This window comes from Phyllopteryx taeniolatus, chromosome 9, assembly GCF_024500385.1.
Source record: "Phyllopteryx taeniolatus isolate TA_2022b chromosome 9, UOR_Ptae_1.2, whole genome shotgun sequence".
NCBI lineage: Eukaryota > Metazoa > Chordata > Actinopteri > Syngnathiformes > Syngnathidae > Phyllopteryx > Phyllopteryx taeniolatus.
The window spans coordinates 7,181,879-7,198,375 of NC_084510.1; the positions used below are offsets into that span (position 1 = coordinate 7,181,879).

At 40.1% G+C, this 16,497-nt stretch overlaps 1 protein-coding gene across 16 annotated transcripts in view; it reads left to right on the plus strand.

Annotated features, from left to right (window-relative positions):
• The window catches only part of foxp1b (forkhead box P1b), a 241,910-nt gene extending 226,828 nt beyond the window's left edge, over positions 1-15,082 (plus strand). For 9 of the 16 annotated variants that reach the window (XM_061783849.1, XM_061783856.1, XM_061783857.1 and 6 more), the window contains 9 exons: positions 2,036-2,123; positions 3,105-3,188; positions 6,052-6,259; positions 6,360-6,454; positions 8,458-8,559; positions 9,441-9,562; positions 10,345-10,414; positions 10,615-10,781; positions 14,137-15,081. In XM_061783849.1, the coding sequence (XP_061639833.1) occupies positions 2,036-2,123; positions 3,105-3,188; positions 6,052-6,259; positions 6,360-6,454; positions 8,458-8,559; positions 9,441-9,562; positions 10,345-10,414; positions 10,615-10,781; positions 14,137-14,281 (1,081 nt within the window). In that variant the 3' untranslated portion in view covers positions 14,282-15,081. Of the gene's footprint in view, positions 1-2,035; positions 2,124-3,104; positions 3,189-6,051; positions 6,260-6,359; positions 6,455-8,457; positions 8,560-9,440; positions 9,563-10,344; positions 10,415-10,614; positions 10,782-14,136 lie in introns of all 16 variants that reach the window. The other 7 variants (XM_061783860.1, XM_061783865.1, XM_061783861.1 and 4 more) reach the window with 3 other exon arrangements.
• The last annotated feature ends 1,415 nt before the right edge of the window (positions 15,083-16,497 follow it).

Genomic DNA, 16,497 nt, shown 5'->3' on the forward strand with positions numbered 1-16,497 from the left:
ACATAAACACAAAGCACCAAATCCCCCGTTCCTGTTTTCGTGCTCAACACACAGAGGTGTGTGGTAAGAGCTTGCTTGGTGTCCGTAGTTTTCATAGTGTCCTGCCAGGGATCACAGCCAGCGAAACACGGCAGTGCCCTCTAGTGCTGCGTTGTCTGCAAGCCAAAACCACATGATTCAATTCAGAGATTATCAAGGGCAAGATGTGAAATCAAATGTTTTGGATTTCTGAGCAATTACATTCCCATAACATGTTGCCTTTTACTTATGATATTAATAGCTGTAATACGTGTAAAGGAAATGGTGGCCTGAAGATCACTCAGTCGCGTTTCTGTTGTTAGTAATTGCAAAGTGACAAAAATGACGTAAAAATGATTGCATTACATTACAGGCATGTGTTGAGTGACTTGTTTTATTGTGCCATTTACATTACACATTGTCTTTGAAAAGTGGCTTCATTTGAAGTCCAAAAAGTGACACATGCCAACATTCATAGTCTCCCTCGTTGTCAATTCCCCGTACCCGGCGCTCTCGTGTCCAGACAGTTCTCTGAAGTCCGCATTAGGGCCATTTGAATATTTCATTTCCTATTAATTATGCACTGTGACTCTCCATGTCATTAGAAGAAATAAAGTGGAATGTAACAAAGGATGAAAAGAAGCGGGGCATATGTCGCCTATGAACAGGGAAATTTCAAAGCTACTCACGTAGGCTGCCCTTCATTGAAAATTCAGTCTATGCCAGTAAATTGAAGTTGAAGCTTCTATACCTATTATTTTCTTCTTTGAAATTTTGAATGTACAGAAATGTTTACCAGCGTCATTTACAGACCTCCTTAAATTGAATTGATATTTGACTGAAACTAAGAGAAGTCTGTCTATAGTAATTTAGAATTCTATTATAATATTTGATCTTAATTCTTTGCATCAACACAATAATAAGCGCTGGGTGTATGTCAGTAATTTTCAAGAGGAGTTTTCAAAACACTATCTCATAATGTCCTATATGTCAGTGTGTGTGGAATTAAAAGCAAACATGTGATGCATTCAATACATGCTCCGGTAATAAGTGTACCCTCAGTATGGCATCGCTGACTCTTTTAGATTTGCTATGAACGAGAGCAAAAAGGTGCATTCATAAAGCCAAGCGCTTTCCACACCTTCCCGCCGTCTCCTGCCGCCAACATGTGAGCTTCAAGACAAGCCTGGTGAGAGTGACCTACATGGTCACTGAAGATGTGATATAATTTATGATATATATATATATATATATATATATATATAATATATTGGATCCATTAGTGAGCATAATGAAGTAGTGAAATGAAAGGGTATTTGTGAAATCAGTTCAAACATCCTGCTCGGATTATGATTAAATGATTAATGAAATGCCCCTGCATAAGCATTTTCAAACAGTAATTCATGCGGTGGCTGATAAAATTCCTCCAATCATATTTCCTTCACTCGTGAACCTTATCTGCACCGTTTTATATGAATCACGGGGGGGGGGAAACCTTGTCTGGAGCCTGCCGAGCTACTTATTTAGATTAGTTATAAAAGTAGAAGCAAAGAGAATATATTTTCTTGTATAAAATGATCACATATAATTATATCCATAACTCATGTTTGTGACAGATCCCATTTCTTCTCTGTGCCTGGCTTTTATTTAGAATATTTACATAGACATTTTAATTATACAAATAAGGGGGAAAACACAGCTTTATATGCAAATGCACCGTAGTCAGAATACCATAGGAAAACTTACAGTTCTTCAGTCATTAAACTTATCTTACATAAAACATTGACGACAATCCTTGCGTGCTTAAAAGGTATTTGTTGGTTCCAGGCACTGGATATTTGAGCTGTACATAGTTTTCTCTTGCCAACTCTTTGCAGCGCCTTGCACTTCGCCTGGTTAGATAGCATCATTAAAACAGACTTCACAGGACGGTTTCTGACATCAAACAGCTGAAACAAGCTGCAGCAAGTGAAAGTGACACATGAATGTTTTGTGTTTTCTGCTTTTTGTTTTCCAGGCATCTTAACAATGAGCACGCTTTGGATGACAGGAGCACCGCCCAGTGTCGAGTGCAAATGCAGGTCGTACAACAGCTGGAGCTGCAGGTATTGTCTCAGCTTTTGTTTTTGGACCAAATGTTTATGTCGTCTTCTCCTGACAAATGCAGCCCCCCTCTGACATCAACTACAGGGTCACCCATAGAGCCCCAATGATATATATGTGTACATCTGCAAGTATAACCAGTCATTAAAAATGTGTTTTGAATGCATGACAGCTAGAAAAAGATATATGAAGAGCCTGGAGCTAAGTAGAGAAGATAATTACATTTTGTATATGACTGGGTTTAAAAGTTATTTATGACTAACTCTTTTGCGTCGACAATAAAATATGAAATCTCTCGCAAAGTGGTGATAGAAACTCAGTGTTAAATTACAACTACTAATAGAAGTTAATTTTCTTTTGCAAAATCTCCATATTGTTATTTATTACTTTATCAGTTACAAGCAGTCTTTTTTAGTTTAGATTTTCTGCAAGAAATAATATCCATTAAATGTCTCCATAAAGATAAGATACAGTATCACTCACATTCTTTTTTTTTTTTTTTTTAGAGGGACTTTAAATGGACTTGTAAGTTAGTGGCAGTTTAAAATATTGAACATATCCCCCCCAAAAATAAACTATACGAATAAAAATAAAAATATTGTTTAGTTTATTGTAATGCCAGAATTGTCAGTTGTCTTGACATGACACCTGTACTTTCCATAACATGCATGCATGTTTAATTCTGGTTGTAAGCTTTGTCGTTTTGCGGCCTCTTTTTATTTCCTTCCTGGTTGTATAATATTCAGATAGATGAGAGAAATTTTTTCAGACACACACACTTCTTTTGCTTGTTGTTGAAAAAAAAAAACTGTATATTTGTAGATGATACAATTTATCAGGTTCTATAATGTATTTTCATAAAAAATAATTGAGCTTTGTGCAGAAGGAAAACAAGTACTGATTTATCACTGTGACAATAAAATATGTTTGTGCCGTTTAAAAAAAATAAAAATAAATCAGTCATGTGCGCTCCTCCTTTACAGCTAGCGAAAGACAAAGAGCGTCTGCAAGCAATGATGACACACCTTCATGTTAAATCTACAGAGCCCAAAGCCACCCTGCAACCGGTGAGCGAGCCCATCCTGCAACTCTTGTTGTCCCTCCCCCATTCCTTTGTTTGTCATAATTGGCACACATGTATCCATTAATTTGTCCCTCTGTTCTCTTATTTTATCTACTAAATAAAAACAGCTGTTCTCTCTAGGGAGGCAGTATATATTGTTGGGACCACATCTGCCCGAAATCCAAGATTCAATTTGGTGTCAGAGATAAAGTGCACACAAACGGCTTCGGATCAGTAACTGAACGGAAGCGCTGCCTGTTTGGCCTGCGAGATTATTGTTGTCATTATTATTATTGATTATTAAAGCTAAATAATAGACATCCCTATCGTAGTCATTATTAAAGCATCCTAAAGGACGTTAAATAACATACCTGTCCATGACAAGATCTAACAATGAGTTATAAAAATAATAATAATAATAATAATAAAGTAAACATTAATACGAAATTAAAAACATTCTAAATTTGATAAAATTATGAACAAATTAAATGACATATTAAAAAATATAAAACTATTATATAATAATAGATTATGCATTAGATACAATGTAATGTAATATGACATTAAAAATCTAAACTATTATTTAATAGATTATGTATTACATATAATGTAATATAATAATGTTTATATGTGTTAGATATAGATGTACTATAAAATAGATGTACAATAAAATAGAAGTTACCATGACCCATTCAATGATGCTTATAACTACATTTATAGCATGCCATATACCATAAAGTCTAATCCTTGTCATATCGAGACAAGTGCTTAACACGTGACATTTTAAGGGGCTGTGCTATTCTGTCATGCCAGGGACCATGTATCGCTCTTTCTATCGCACCGAGAGCCAAAGATCATTGTACACACACACAAATCCACAATACACATGCAGGAGGTCCGTCTCCCGTCACATTGTGAAGCTTGGATCATTTATTTACAGTGGCCTATTGATGTGCGCAGGCGACATGTGCACTTGTCTCTGCAGTAACAGTCAGCATCGCGTGCCTGGAGACATCAAAAGACAACAACAAAAGACTGTCTGTTAAAGCTGTCCCTGTGTCACATGCTGATTGTGTAGATTAGAGTGCAAAAAGTGGGCTTTGACACAGGGACATTTGTATATGAAAAGTGGTTGAGGCGGCAGATAGCATCTTGAGTTGGTGTCTCCCTGCGGCCTGTGAGAATGGCTGTGTCAGAACTCGACAAGAACGCTCTCAAGGGGAGCTAGGATTTGTATGCAAATTAATAGACTGCTTTTATAAAAGCTGTTTAGTTGGCCACCATAATCTGCTGTCAAGCGCTATACTATGATACATACCTGTATGTCTGGCCTGACTGGGTGCCTGGTGAATTGACACAGGTCAAGGAACCTGACCCCAGGATGCTGAATGAATGCAAACACATCTCCCAGTAATTTCTCGTTACACATTTCTCTTCTGTTGCATATAGTAAAAGCATGTTTAAGTATCCAGCTGCCACAGTAAAGTAGCAACTTGTAAAGTTTGCATTTCGTCGTGATTAATGCTGATGGGGGTGCATGTAAAACATCAAATGAATAGGATTCATTTTATTGTCGTAAAATGGATGAGCTAGGGGGTAAAAACAAATTTCGCATTACCAATGCGTGTGTGTGCCTGCGCTCGGTGTCACTAAGCATTCTTGTCAGAAATCTGACCTTTTACGCCATACATAATTGAGGAGGGACTTTTTGTTTATTTTCTTTAGCAGCTTGCCGAGTCAAAGCTAGTATAATTAGATCACCAATTACCATTTAATTAATTTCAGTCTGAAGTCTCATTTTGTCTGTACGCTGGAGTGAGTCCAAATGGTGAGGCAAACAAAGGCCAGGCTATTACCAGCCTGTCTGGCCTATTGTTGCAACCTCTCTGTGTTTATGGCCAGGGAATATGGATGAAACAAGAAACAAAGCTGGCTAATCCTCACCATGAGAAGTCAACATGCTATTGATAGCATTGTGCAAGTGTGATTTATTTTCTTCACCATTCTCAGTTGCTATTTGTTTGCAGCTGTTGGTGAGGGTGGATAAATGTACATTTTCACCAGCATCATAGCAATTTATTCGTTCCTGTATGTTCACAAAAAAAACATTTTTTTTTTCAGGTTTTGTTTGCGTTTTGTTTTAACAGTTTCCTATTAGTGTTTTCTACATTCTTACAGATGGAAGTTTAGTTTGGAAATTTTAGACCAAGGGGCAATGTAAATGTGTCATAAGTTCTCCTGCCAATTAATAGCTGGAGCAAGGGTCAGGCTCAAATGTTCTACTTCACTGCTGCTGCAGGATGGACGCTTGGCACACTGCTCGCAGCTGCCGGAAGCCATGCTATACCTTTTGAGCACCATTTTTACTTAGCCCCACCATGGACGCAGGCCTGACTACTTCTCACTAATATTTCCGAGTCACCTTCCATAGGTCAAATGATAGTGGTCAGTCTGAAGCAGAAGTCATTAACCATCAGTTTGTCCCCATAACCAGCGTTTCTATCTTATATCATTTCCGCTTGTAATTAGCCACATTGGAATCTTCCTCTGTCAGTGGAGAATTACACGTCCGCATTTGTCTGTGCTCTTCGAGTCACATTTTGCCTTCCTTTGCGGTCAGCATTCCAGTGTAGTCCTAGTGAAAGGATGAGATGGGGGTGTTTTCAAAAGAGACAAAAGATTAAACAAACTGACCGAAACAGGAAGGTGGAATTGGCTGATTACTGAGAAGCAGAACCAGGGAGTGCTTTAGTGGTATTCCTGTCAGTTTTTCCAAGCATTTAATGCTTATGGTTCATCTTTGTGGGTAAGAAGTGTTGACCATTTGACCTCATATCTGTTTTTCTTGTGTGTGCTGTATCCCGTAGCTCAACTTGGTGTCCAACATTACATTGTCAAAGTCCGCCCCTCCTGAAGCCTCTCCTCCGCTGAGTCTGCCCCAGACCCCCACCACGCCCACAGCACCGCTCACCCCCCTGTCTCAGACTCATTCTGTCATCACGGCCAACAACCTCCACAGCATGGGCCCCATGCGACGGCGTTACTCTGAAAAATACAACATGCCCATCTCTCCAGGTACTCAAACGTAGTTTTTGTTTGCATGGTATTGCCCTGCCTTGCTTAAAGGTTGTCATTGACAACAGTGTCATGAAGCTCATCATTTATGGTACAACAGCTTTTTTTGTCATTGCAGATCTCAGTCAGAACAAAGAATTTTACATGAATGCAGACGTTAGACCACCTTTCACGTATGCCTCATTAATAAGACAGGTAATGTTCTACTTGTGCCACACTATTTTCTGTTCAAGAACCACTCAGGGCATGATTTACTGAATGTTGGCACGTGCAAAAACGGGTGCAAAATTGATTGGTCACACAAACGGACATAGAAGATTGTGTCTGCCAAATGCGCTAAATTACCACGCAGTTCATTTTGCGCATTCTGGGAAGAATACAGTGTCTACAGATAGATTAATTTAGCATGCATAATGTTATTTGGTTGTTTGCGTAGCCATGAGGAGGAGGCACAGGCAAAATGAGAGGCCATGTGGAGAAAAAAGTCGAATAACTCTGCTAAATCGACAGAATTTTTGCCTCGAAGCTCCGCCGGAACCGATTTTTCACACAGACATTTATTGCAGACAGATGCAGTGTTAGGCCACTGATAAATTTTGCAAAAAACAACAGAGGAGCTTCTGTATGTGATTTTTAAGACACTATTAGATGTGTAATATACATATAACACGATGAATAAGTGAGTTGGATGGTAGTTAGTGGTGTTTTTTTTAGTTGTTTTTTTTTACCAAAAATGATAATCGCGAATGCTAACCGTTTAGTAAAGGCTGATTTTTTTGTCTCAAATTATGTGCAGAGTTTATACCATAAACTCAGCCAACATATGCAGTTTGAGGATGGAAGTCTCGCCCTCAGAAATGAGAATAAAATGCATGTTAGTAGGGGCAGCAATTCCTCGAGTACTCGATGAAATATCTATAGGATAACCGATTCTAAAAAGATTCGATCGTGACAATCCTACAGTCTTGTAAACATTTTTGAAAATGGCAGAAACAACAGTTATCATAAACATATCATCTATGCATGCAAAAGTTTGGAGTTTCTATAATGATTGGGTCTGGGGTCATTTCAGCGCAATGTGACAGTTATCTGGTGCTGGCCTCTTCCAGAGCAGTTTTTTGGGTGTGCTGTCACAAACTTTAAATGCAATGTTACGAAGCATCGGCACTCAGGAAGACTTTATTCAAACAAAACTTTCATGTTTAATACTACACTTTTATACTCTTTTATGTAATTTGCTGGCTTCACCACAATCTGAGTGACAGATTAATTTTCTGTTACTCTGGGATATGTTTGTTTGTCTTCCACTATCACATCCAATTCCATCACTTAAAACTTCATTTTGCGCTTGCAGTGAAAATACGGCAGTCTCCACCACTTTTATAGCCGTTGCCAACAGAACGTGCAATCTGTTCGAGTGAGTGAACACGCAATTTTGTGCCTGCTATTTGGAATCGTAGTAAAAGATTGCAACCTTAGTAAATCACAACCTTAGTAAATCACGTGCAACACGGCCACCAACAGCACGCACAATCTGTTAGCGTGAGCACGTAGTTTAGCGCCCGCTATTTGGAATCTTTGTCACAGATCGCAATCCTTGTAAATCACGTGCAACATGCCCACCAACAGCGCGTGCAATCCGTTATTGTGAACGCCCGCTATTTGGAGTCTTACTGTAGTTTTGTTTTTTCTGTCTTTCTTGTTAAATTTGATTGGTTGTAGACAGTAACTGAGTATTCATCCTCAAATGATTACATGCATATGAGATTTTGTAAAATGCAGAGGAACATTTCATTTGATTAGGCATTTCAGTGATTACAACCAAATTCATTTCACACAACAGTAGGGATGAACCTGTTTTAAGAATGCCAGTCAATTATCGCTTCGTCCCAGTAATCTGGGATCTCAGGAATTAATCTGAGCTGGCCATAATTGCTGCCCTGTAATCTGCCTGAGAAATGTTTTGCCTGCCCTTCATGTAAACCCACAAAAGAAAATGTATTCAAATCTGCCGTTTGAATGAAAAGTGTAGGGGGCTTCCTTAAACAGCCCAGTACACTTTGCACTTCTGTCCTGTTGTCTGTTTTTCTCGTGAGAACGCGCACACACAAAACCTGCCAGCTTCTTGTGATTTATTTATCACTTTGTGAAGGAAGGAACATTTGAAATATTTGTTTCTGTCACTGTCCCTCATCCAGGCGATCCTCGAATCTCCGGAAAAGCAGCTAACACTAAACGAAATCTACAACTGGTTCACACGAATGTTTGCATATTTTAGACGCAACGCAGCAACGTGGAAGGTAATGTTTCTATTCACCAATTGCCTTATTCAACCTGTACATGACGTATTCCAACAATTAAATATGTCCAATAATGATTGATTTACAAATGATCCTTATTTTTGCCAAATGCATGATATTAACATCCTTATTCTGTTCAAACGAACCACAAACAATCGCAATGTAATTTGTTGGGATGTTCTGTTGGTGGGTGGCTTCACTCCACTTTCCACTAAACCACAAATGAGCTCACAGACACACAATCCAAAACAAAACAAACAACTTAAAAAGAAAAGACATCATGGAAAAAAAGCAAAATATGAGTGGAAGAGGCAAATTAAGAACCGAAAGCGTTTTCTAAGCCCTTGGTGATCCGTCACGTGCCGCTGGATGCAATTTAAACAGACAATGACCTTTTCCAATGACCCCATTCCTCATTCTCTATAAGAACTATACTGCATTACACTACTCTCATGCGAAACTAAACTGCTCACTTTTAGTAATTACAAAGTTCAACAGGTCGTAATTATGGGTCTCAGCTCATATTTTCAACTATGTTGATTGATTTATGAATGGCATTGCTTTTTTTTTTGCTTTTTTACCTTCAACTCCCAACTGATTTTGGTATTTGAAAATTGTCGATATACTGTAGATTTTTGTAGATTCCACATGTTTTTCTTCTGACATATATTTCACGAAGACAGCCTTGACATTGACATTGATTATTGCCGCGGACCATGAAATATTTATTTAAGCACCAATGTTGTAAATATAATCTCGATTTTGTATGATTTTGATGCCCGGTCTTATTGATATCTTTTTTGCAATTAAATGTTCCTCATGCAGAGATGTTTACTGATAGCACCTTTTTTTTTTTCTCTTTGTTTTTACACCAACTGCAGAATGCAGTCCGGCATAATCTTAGTCTACACAAGTGTTTTGTGCGAGTAGAAAACGTAAAAGGGGCTGTGTGGACAGTGGACGAAATAGAGTTCCAAAAGAGACGGCCTCAAAAGATCAGTGGGTAGGTTTGTTCGTTTGAGTTGACTGATGGGAAGAGGCTGCTGCTGCTGCTCCATCTCATTGTCTGTGTGCCATATCGTCCAAAGTCCCTGCTTGCTTTGGCGTGCCTCCCCTACATGCTCTCAGAAGGCTTTTGGTGATGCCCCATAACCCACAATGGCTTTGGCTTATTTTCATTGTGATCCTCACCCTCTCCCCTCCTCCCTGTGTTTGTGTGTGTGTCTGTCCGTCGTGCGTCTCCTCACACACTGCATCTGCATCTGGCTGTCCCCCGCTGGTTCGCTTTCCCAGGGTGCCATTCGCACCAACCTTTCCCTGCATAAGTGCTTTGTGAGAGTAGAGGATGAATTTGGGTCCTATTGGACCGTTGATGATGAGGAGTTTAAGCGTGGCCGACACATACGGCGAGGCCGCCCTCGGAAATACGCCGTTGATGAGAACTTTGACGAGTAAGCACTTCCGCCTGTCCCTCTGCAAACACCAGAGCCAAAGCCCTGTACATCCACCATCACCCCTACCCATGCATGCTCCCCCATCAGTGTCGCTACGGTGCAGTGATCCATCATGCTTTTGTCTTCAACTTATACCTGCTTCCCATGCACTTCAACATACTATTGTCATACTGTAAAGCTTTATTATCACCAGTAAATGTTTTGCTCTCATGCCAAGTGCATTGATTTTTTTTTTTTTTTTTTTTTTAAATATATTAGCAAATATGATACTGTAGCTGAGAAATGCATGGAAGGTGAGATGTGAGATGTAATTACATTTTTCTGTTTGCAGAAGTCCAGCATTGGTGAAGAATATTCAGACAAGCTTGGGCTATGGGCCGACCCTTTCCGCTGCTTTCCAGGTGAAAATAAGAATCTTAAACTTCCTCTGGGGAGTCATCCAAATAAAAAAAATAAAACAGCATCCTCTCCACTTGATTTTCTCAGTCACCTAATGTCATAGGTAGATGTATTTGTATAAATAGAGTGATGGGCAACTGAGTATGTGCTGACAACTCTCTTCCATTCCACATTTCATGCTTCGGGCCTGCCTGCATTTCAGGCTTCAATGGTGGAGAACAACATACCTCTATACACAACGGCTTCCATTGGAAGTCCCACCCTCAACTCCTTGGCAAACGCCATCCGTGAAGAGATGAATGGAGCAATGGACCATGGAAACAGCAACGGCAGTGACAGCAGCCCAGGACGCTCGCCACTGGCAGCTATGTGAGTGACATACACTATCTCTCTGACAGGCTGAGGAGGAAAAATATTTTGTTGCAAATAGACATGAACAGGACATTTCAGGGAGAAACGTCCTATTCCATGCCTGCTATATAGGAATACAAATATATAAGCTGATGAAAAAGGAAGCAATGTCTAGGAGGGCAATAATTGTAGGAATGATACCAAAAGGCGGGTGGGGTCATAGCCTACATTGTGGCTGGCCTCCCAGCAGAAAAGGAAACTCCGCCTTTGGCAATTGCTTCTGTCTCCAGACCAGCAAGGAAGAAAAGGCCAGACCCTCTCTGTTATTTTAGCAAACAGTTGATAAACTATTATTTCTGTTTCTTGAAATTAACAAAATTCAGAATTGTGTACACGTTCCAAATTACAGAGTGAGTTAACTGTTGGCTCACACACGGTGAAACATGAGCTCCAACACATTCAACAGTGTGGAGGAGCTGCCTAAAGAAAAACAACACGAAAGCAAAATTAGTCTGGGGGACATCATTCAAAGTTCTTGTGTTGGAAAGTTGCGGTTGGCCTGCAAGCCGCAGTTCCCAATTCACTTGTTGAGTGGGAGTGTCTGCTAAGTTGTTTGAAGCTTAAAATAATACAGCACGATGCATGCTTTCCAGATGTGAGGGCAGACCACTCGTGTGCTCCGCGGGAACACTCCAGGATGGCCTCCCGAAATGATGCCTGCAAACAAAACAAAACGGAAAAAAAAATAATAAGGTGTAGCAACAAAGCTCAGGGCCAACTAGAGGAAAGTGCCATCCCTTATCACTGAGAACATACTGTAGCTGTGAGCATGGCTGTGGAACAGGAAAGGCAGAGACAGGATGGGTGTGCTGGCCTAAAGGCAGCCTGCTTCTCCCTTCTGCCCCTCTGCGTCTACCTTTAGGCTGAACACTCTCGCTCCTTTTTTTTTTTTTTTTCCATAATTAAGTGTACATGCTTTGTGCAAGTACAAAACTTAGTTTCATCGATTTTCTCTAGCTTCTTATCAGACCAACATACAGTAAAACTTGGTTTGGCATCAGCTATGCTCATACTACATTTGAAATATAGTGCTTTTTCTTTGCCGATTATAAACAAACATTTTGGGAAAATGTTGAAACTATCCCTGGTATTCTAACCAACGTATAGTTATTGCTTATAGAAGAATCCAGGTTGAGGGCAAAAATACAAACACCGACGTCATAACTTCCTTGGCGGAGGCAATATGTGTTCGTGCTTATGGGTTGTCTCGATATTTGCTCAATGTGTAAAAAGGCAAGCAATGAAATATAACAAGAGCGTGTTTCTTAACTAGCCAAATGAGCATCAGGTATCCAGAGAAGGCTAATTATAAGCAAAGTGTTGGATCAGCATGCTGTTCAATAGCCTACTAATAACAATTTCATGTCTGCCTTGCAGCCACAGACTCAGGCCCGAGGCAACAGCACTTGTGGGGTTACTTTGATGTGAAAATGATGGAAAAGCTGACTTGACTTCCCCCCCCCCCCCCCCCCCCTTTTTTTTTTTTTGTCATTTACAACAAAACATGTCAGCTCATGCGCATACAGTATGATTGTCTAAGTGCGAATGGATCAAATGTGGGCTTTGGTAATGAAGCGCATGCCAGTTAGTCCCTTGTCAGTGTGCTTAAATGAGCCCGGTGCTTGGTGGCGACGCCACGACGCCTCCACAACAGCAGCCTGACACTGCGGTTGAGAGCGGCGAGTCCCCCGCAGCTGCTCTTAATGTTTTTTTTCCTGCTTTCTGCCACAGCTCACCGTCTCCCCTTGCGCTTTATTCCTGCTCTGTTTGTGTAATGAGAAATTTGGCACATCTCGTCTCTTTAGTGGCTTTTTTGCCCAGACTCTGAGCTGGAGGGGGGGGATACTCATGTTTTTACCTTGTTTACAAGTGACAGCATTATTATTCTCATAAGGGCTTTGTTTCTTATCACAGAGTTGCGCCGAGCGTGCTGCTGTTCTCCTTTGCGCGCCTTCCCTGCCAGCACTTTTCTTCCTTTATTGACACTCGCTTGAAAATATGCATTAATTGTGGAGTTTAAAGCGCGCGCGGCTGTGTCTGAACGCTGTGTTTGCTTGAAGTTGATTAATGATAGAAGCCGGCGAGGGGTCATCCTCTGGAGACCCGTCTCGCAGGTTGTGCATGTTAACGAGCAGGAAGGGGGAACACACAGCGCAACGCTGATCCGCCGCCACCGGAAGGCTGACAACAGCAGCCCACTCGCTCCGCAGAGTCCATTCTCTCCTGTTCCCGTCTCACGTGGTTAATCTTCCTCATTTATCAATTCTAAGTGAATACCTTGTTCTCGGTTGCCATGAACATAAAAGCGTGGAGCTGTGCCCGCACTGGAATACCTCAATAGAAAGCTGAAATTATCATTGGCTCCGGTGGGGCCGCAGTGATGCCAGACATTTGTTTTTGTTCCCGGTTCCTTCCTTAAAGTCAATGTCAAAGGTTACGATAAAAAGCAAAAGCACATGGGTCATTTTCATCAATAACGTTAAAGGCAATATGAGTATTTGCATTATTGGCAGTTCCATCCATCTAAAGGTCATAATTGTTTCTCAGATTTTTTTTTTTTTTTCAAAAGTATGCAAAACTATCTTTAACCGTGAGGTGACCAAAATGAAGCTTCATGATTTTCAACATGTTTTCTAAAGTTGCTAATTACATTTTGGGATATATCGGATTTTTCTCCTACTGCTTAATATGCCTTTCCTATGAAAACGAACACAAATGCATCTTAGTGTCTCCAGAGTTCCTATTTTTTTTTTTTACGTTCTTTTACCTTTAATCCCGACTGGAGTGACACCCATTATGTTGTTGCAATACACCTGAGCGATCTGTGAACTGAAGTGCCAGAATGAGGCGGCCATTTTGCATGCACACAATAGCAGACAGCGAAATAAATGGTTATTTCTGAGGTATAAATGAATTTGGAACGATTGCATGTTTTTACTATTATTACCGTTGCATGTCAAGATTGTAATGGGTTTAATATGTACTTAGGATCACTTATCCACTTGTATCTGCAGAGTTTGGAGTGGCAACACATAAATTATGCAACTCACACAATTTTTATGAAGCTGTGTGTCTTTACCGATATGCACTTTTGTCTTTAACGTTATTAAAAAGAAGTTGATTTTAACGGGGCACCACGATTTGCTCTGTCTGTAAGGATTGATTGTCTTTGCTATGAATGCCTAAAATTTTAAATCATCAATAACTTCAATTAAATAAAAATTGTTTTTTTGGGTTTTTTTCTTTACCGTTATTGATCAAATTTTATGAAAATGACCCATATTTGCATTTTTGAACCCCTCTGCTGTTCCAGGCATCACATCAGCGTCAAAGAGGAACCACTGGACCCCGAGGACCACGAAGGACCTCTCGCCCTGGTAACGACTGTCAATCACAGTCCCCACTTTGACCACCACAGAGATTACGACGACGACCAGGGCCATGACGACATGCTGTGAAGACTGCACGTTCACCCGGGAGACACACAATGAACAGCTGTCTCAAACGCTGATGGCCAATGTCGCCGAGTATCTTTTTAGTGCCATAACAAGACATTGCAACACAAAACATCCCACAAGTGGGTCCTTTTCCCTCCCCGATCACTTTTTACTTTTGAAGTCAAAACAACTTTTGCTTTCTACTTTGTGTCGGATGGATCAGTTTGGTACGCGGCGACGAGCTCGCCTCACAGATGAGAGACCAGAAGGGGACAGAGATCCTTGCCACGCAGCCAGGACGGACGGCAGACTGTGGCATGGTTACATCTCTACCCCCCCCCCCCCCACTCCCCCCCCTCACACTATATGCCCCCTCCCCACATCATGCCTGTCTGAGGACACACATATTGACAGAGACCAAGTGAGTGACATGCCATTTAGGGGAACGTGCTTTCACTGCCTTCAACACTTTGCATCGCAATGAGTCCATCTACTGTGAGAGGGGTGTTTTTATTTGTTTGTTTGGGGTTGGTGTTTTTTTTTTGGGGGGGGGGGGGGGGTGACAGTTAAGACTATCAACACAATGTCTTTCCATCATTCAATGCTGTTTATGATGTCTTTTTTTTTTTTTTCCTCTAAACTCATCAGACCTCATGTCCGTGCTGTGGAGATTGTGTTTTCTGCACTTGATGATGAATGTTTATGATTTCCTCTAATGTTGTTCTTTAAAAAAAAAAAAAAAAACACACACAAAGCAGAATGTCTGACACAGTGTATCATTTTTCTGTCATTTATTCTAGGGAGAAAAAACAAAAAACAAAAACAAAAAAAAAAAATATATATATATATATATATATATATATATATATATATATATATATATATATATATATATATATATATATATATATATATATATATAGCTTGACTATTCACCACCTCTTCGCCCCCTTCACGAAGTCCACCGGCCTATGATGAAGGCGCTCTCCACGCGTCAATGAAGCCTAGTTTAAGATGCGAATGAATGACAGAGAAATTATACAGGTTATGTTTTATCCTCGTGACGTTACACTTTTAAACACGGCTGAGCACGTTGAGCCACGAGACACTTTCTGATCACTTACAAGCGGCGAGCAGTTTAGCGAGGAAGAATGAAAATGTCAGGTGTGCACCAGCGGGATAATCATTTAAACTCATTCCTGAACGTAGCTGCCATTGTTGATCAGATGTGTGGATTTCTCCACTCTGTAATTTCCTTCTGTCCAGCTGAAAGACAAACTTGCATTCCCTGAGTGTTTGTTCAGTATCATGCGCCAGACTAGTTTGAGCTGAGAGTTCATCATTTCACAGCAGATGAAACGCTTTTCCTTTCATGTAGGGAAAGGGTCCAAGACTTTGCAACAAATGTTGTCGGCTCTCGATAGAGCTAGGAGGAGGGTCTGAACACACAAACACAGCCATTTCAGACAGCAGTCTCACCTACTTGATGCAAAATCTTACCAATACTATATGCCTTATTTCTAGTCAAAACTCACTTGATTACACTTAAAATAAGACTCATCGCTTACAAAGTAATTTGTTTTTAGACAATTTTCACTTGTTTCCGGCAACATTTTCACTTGAAATTTGACATTGTAATCACAACAACAACAAAGAAAAACTTACTCCACTGACAATTCTTTTCCTACTTATGTCAAAGTAAACATTTGTTTGAAACAAGTGAAAATTGTTTAAAAACAAGTTACTTTTTAGGCGATGAGCCTTATTTTAAGTGTACGGTAATCCCACGTTAGGTTCCAGACCACCCCCGCAATAGGTGAAATCCACAAAGTAGCAAGCTTATATTTTTAAAATATTTATTAATATTATTGTATTTTAAAGCTCCCTCCCCCCACACTCCTACTAACCTCTACCATACTCTTATAAAGACATTTATACTTTTAAACACCTTTTAATCTCTTAAACATATAGTAATGGACAGTAGCACTGTACACTATGTACATTTTATTCTTTGTAATGTGTTTTTATGAATTTCTCTTGGTTTTTTTGTTTGTTTGTTTTTTAAGTTTTAATGTGTTAGGCTAGGAAGCATTTATTTTACCATTGAAAACAATTACAGCATACAGTCAAAATCCGGTGATATGGTGAATTATGTGCAATAAATCCGCAATGGACTGAATCTGCAATAGGTGAACCGCGATATGGCTAGGGAACCCTGTAATCATGTTAATTTTGAC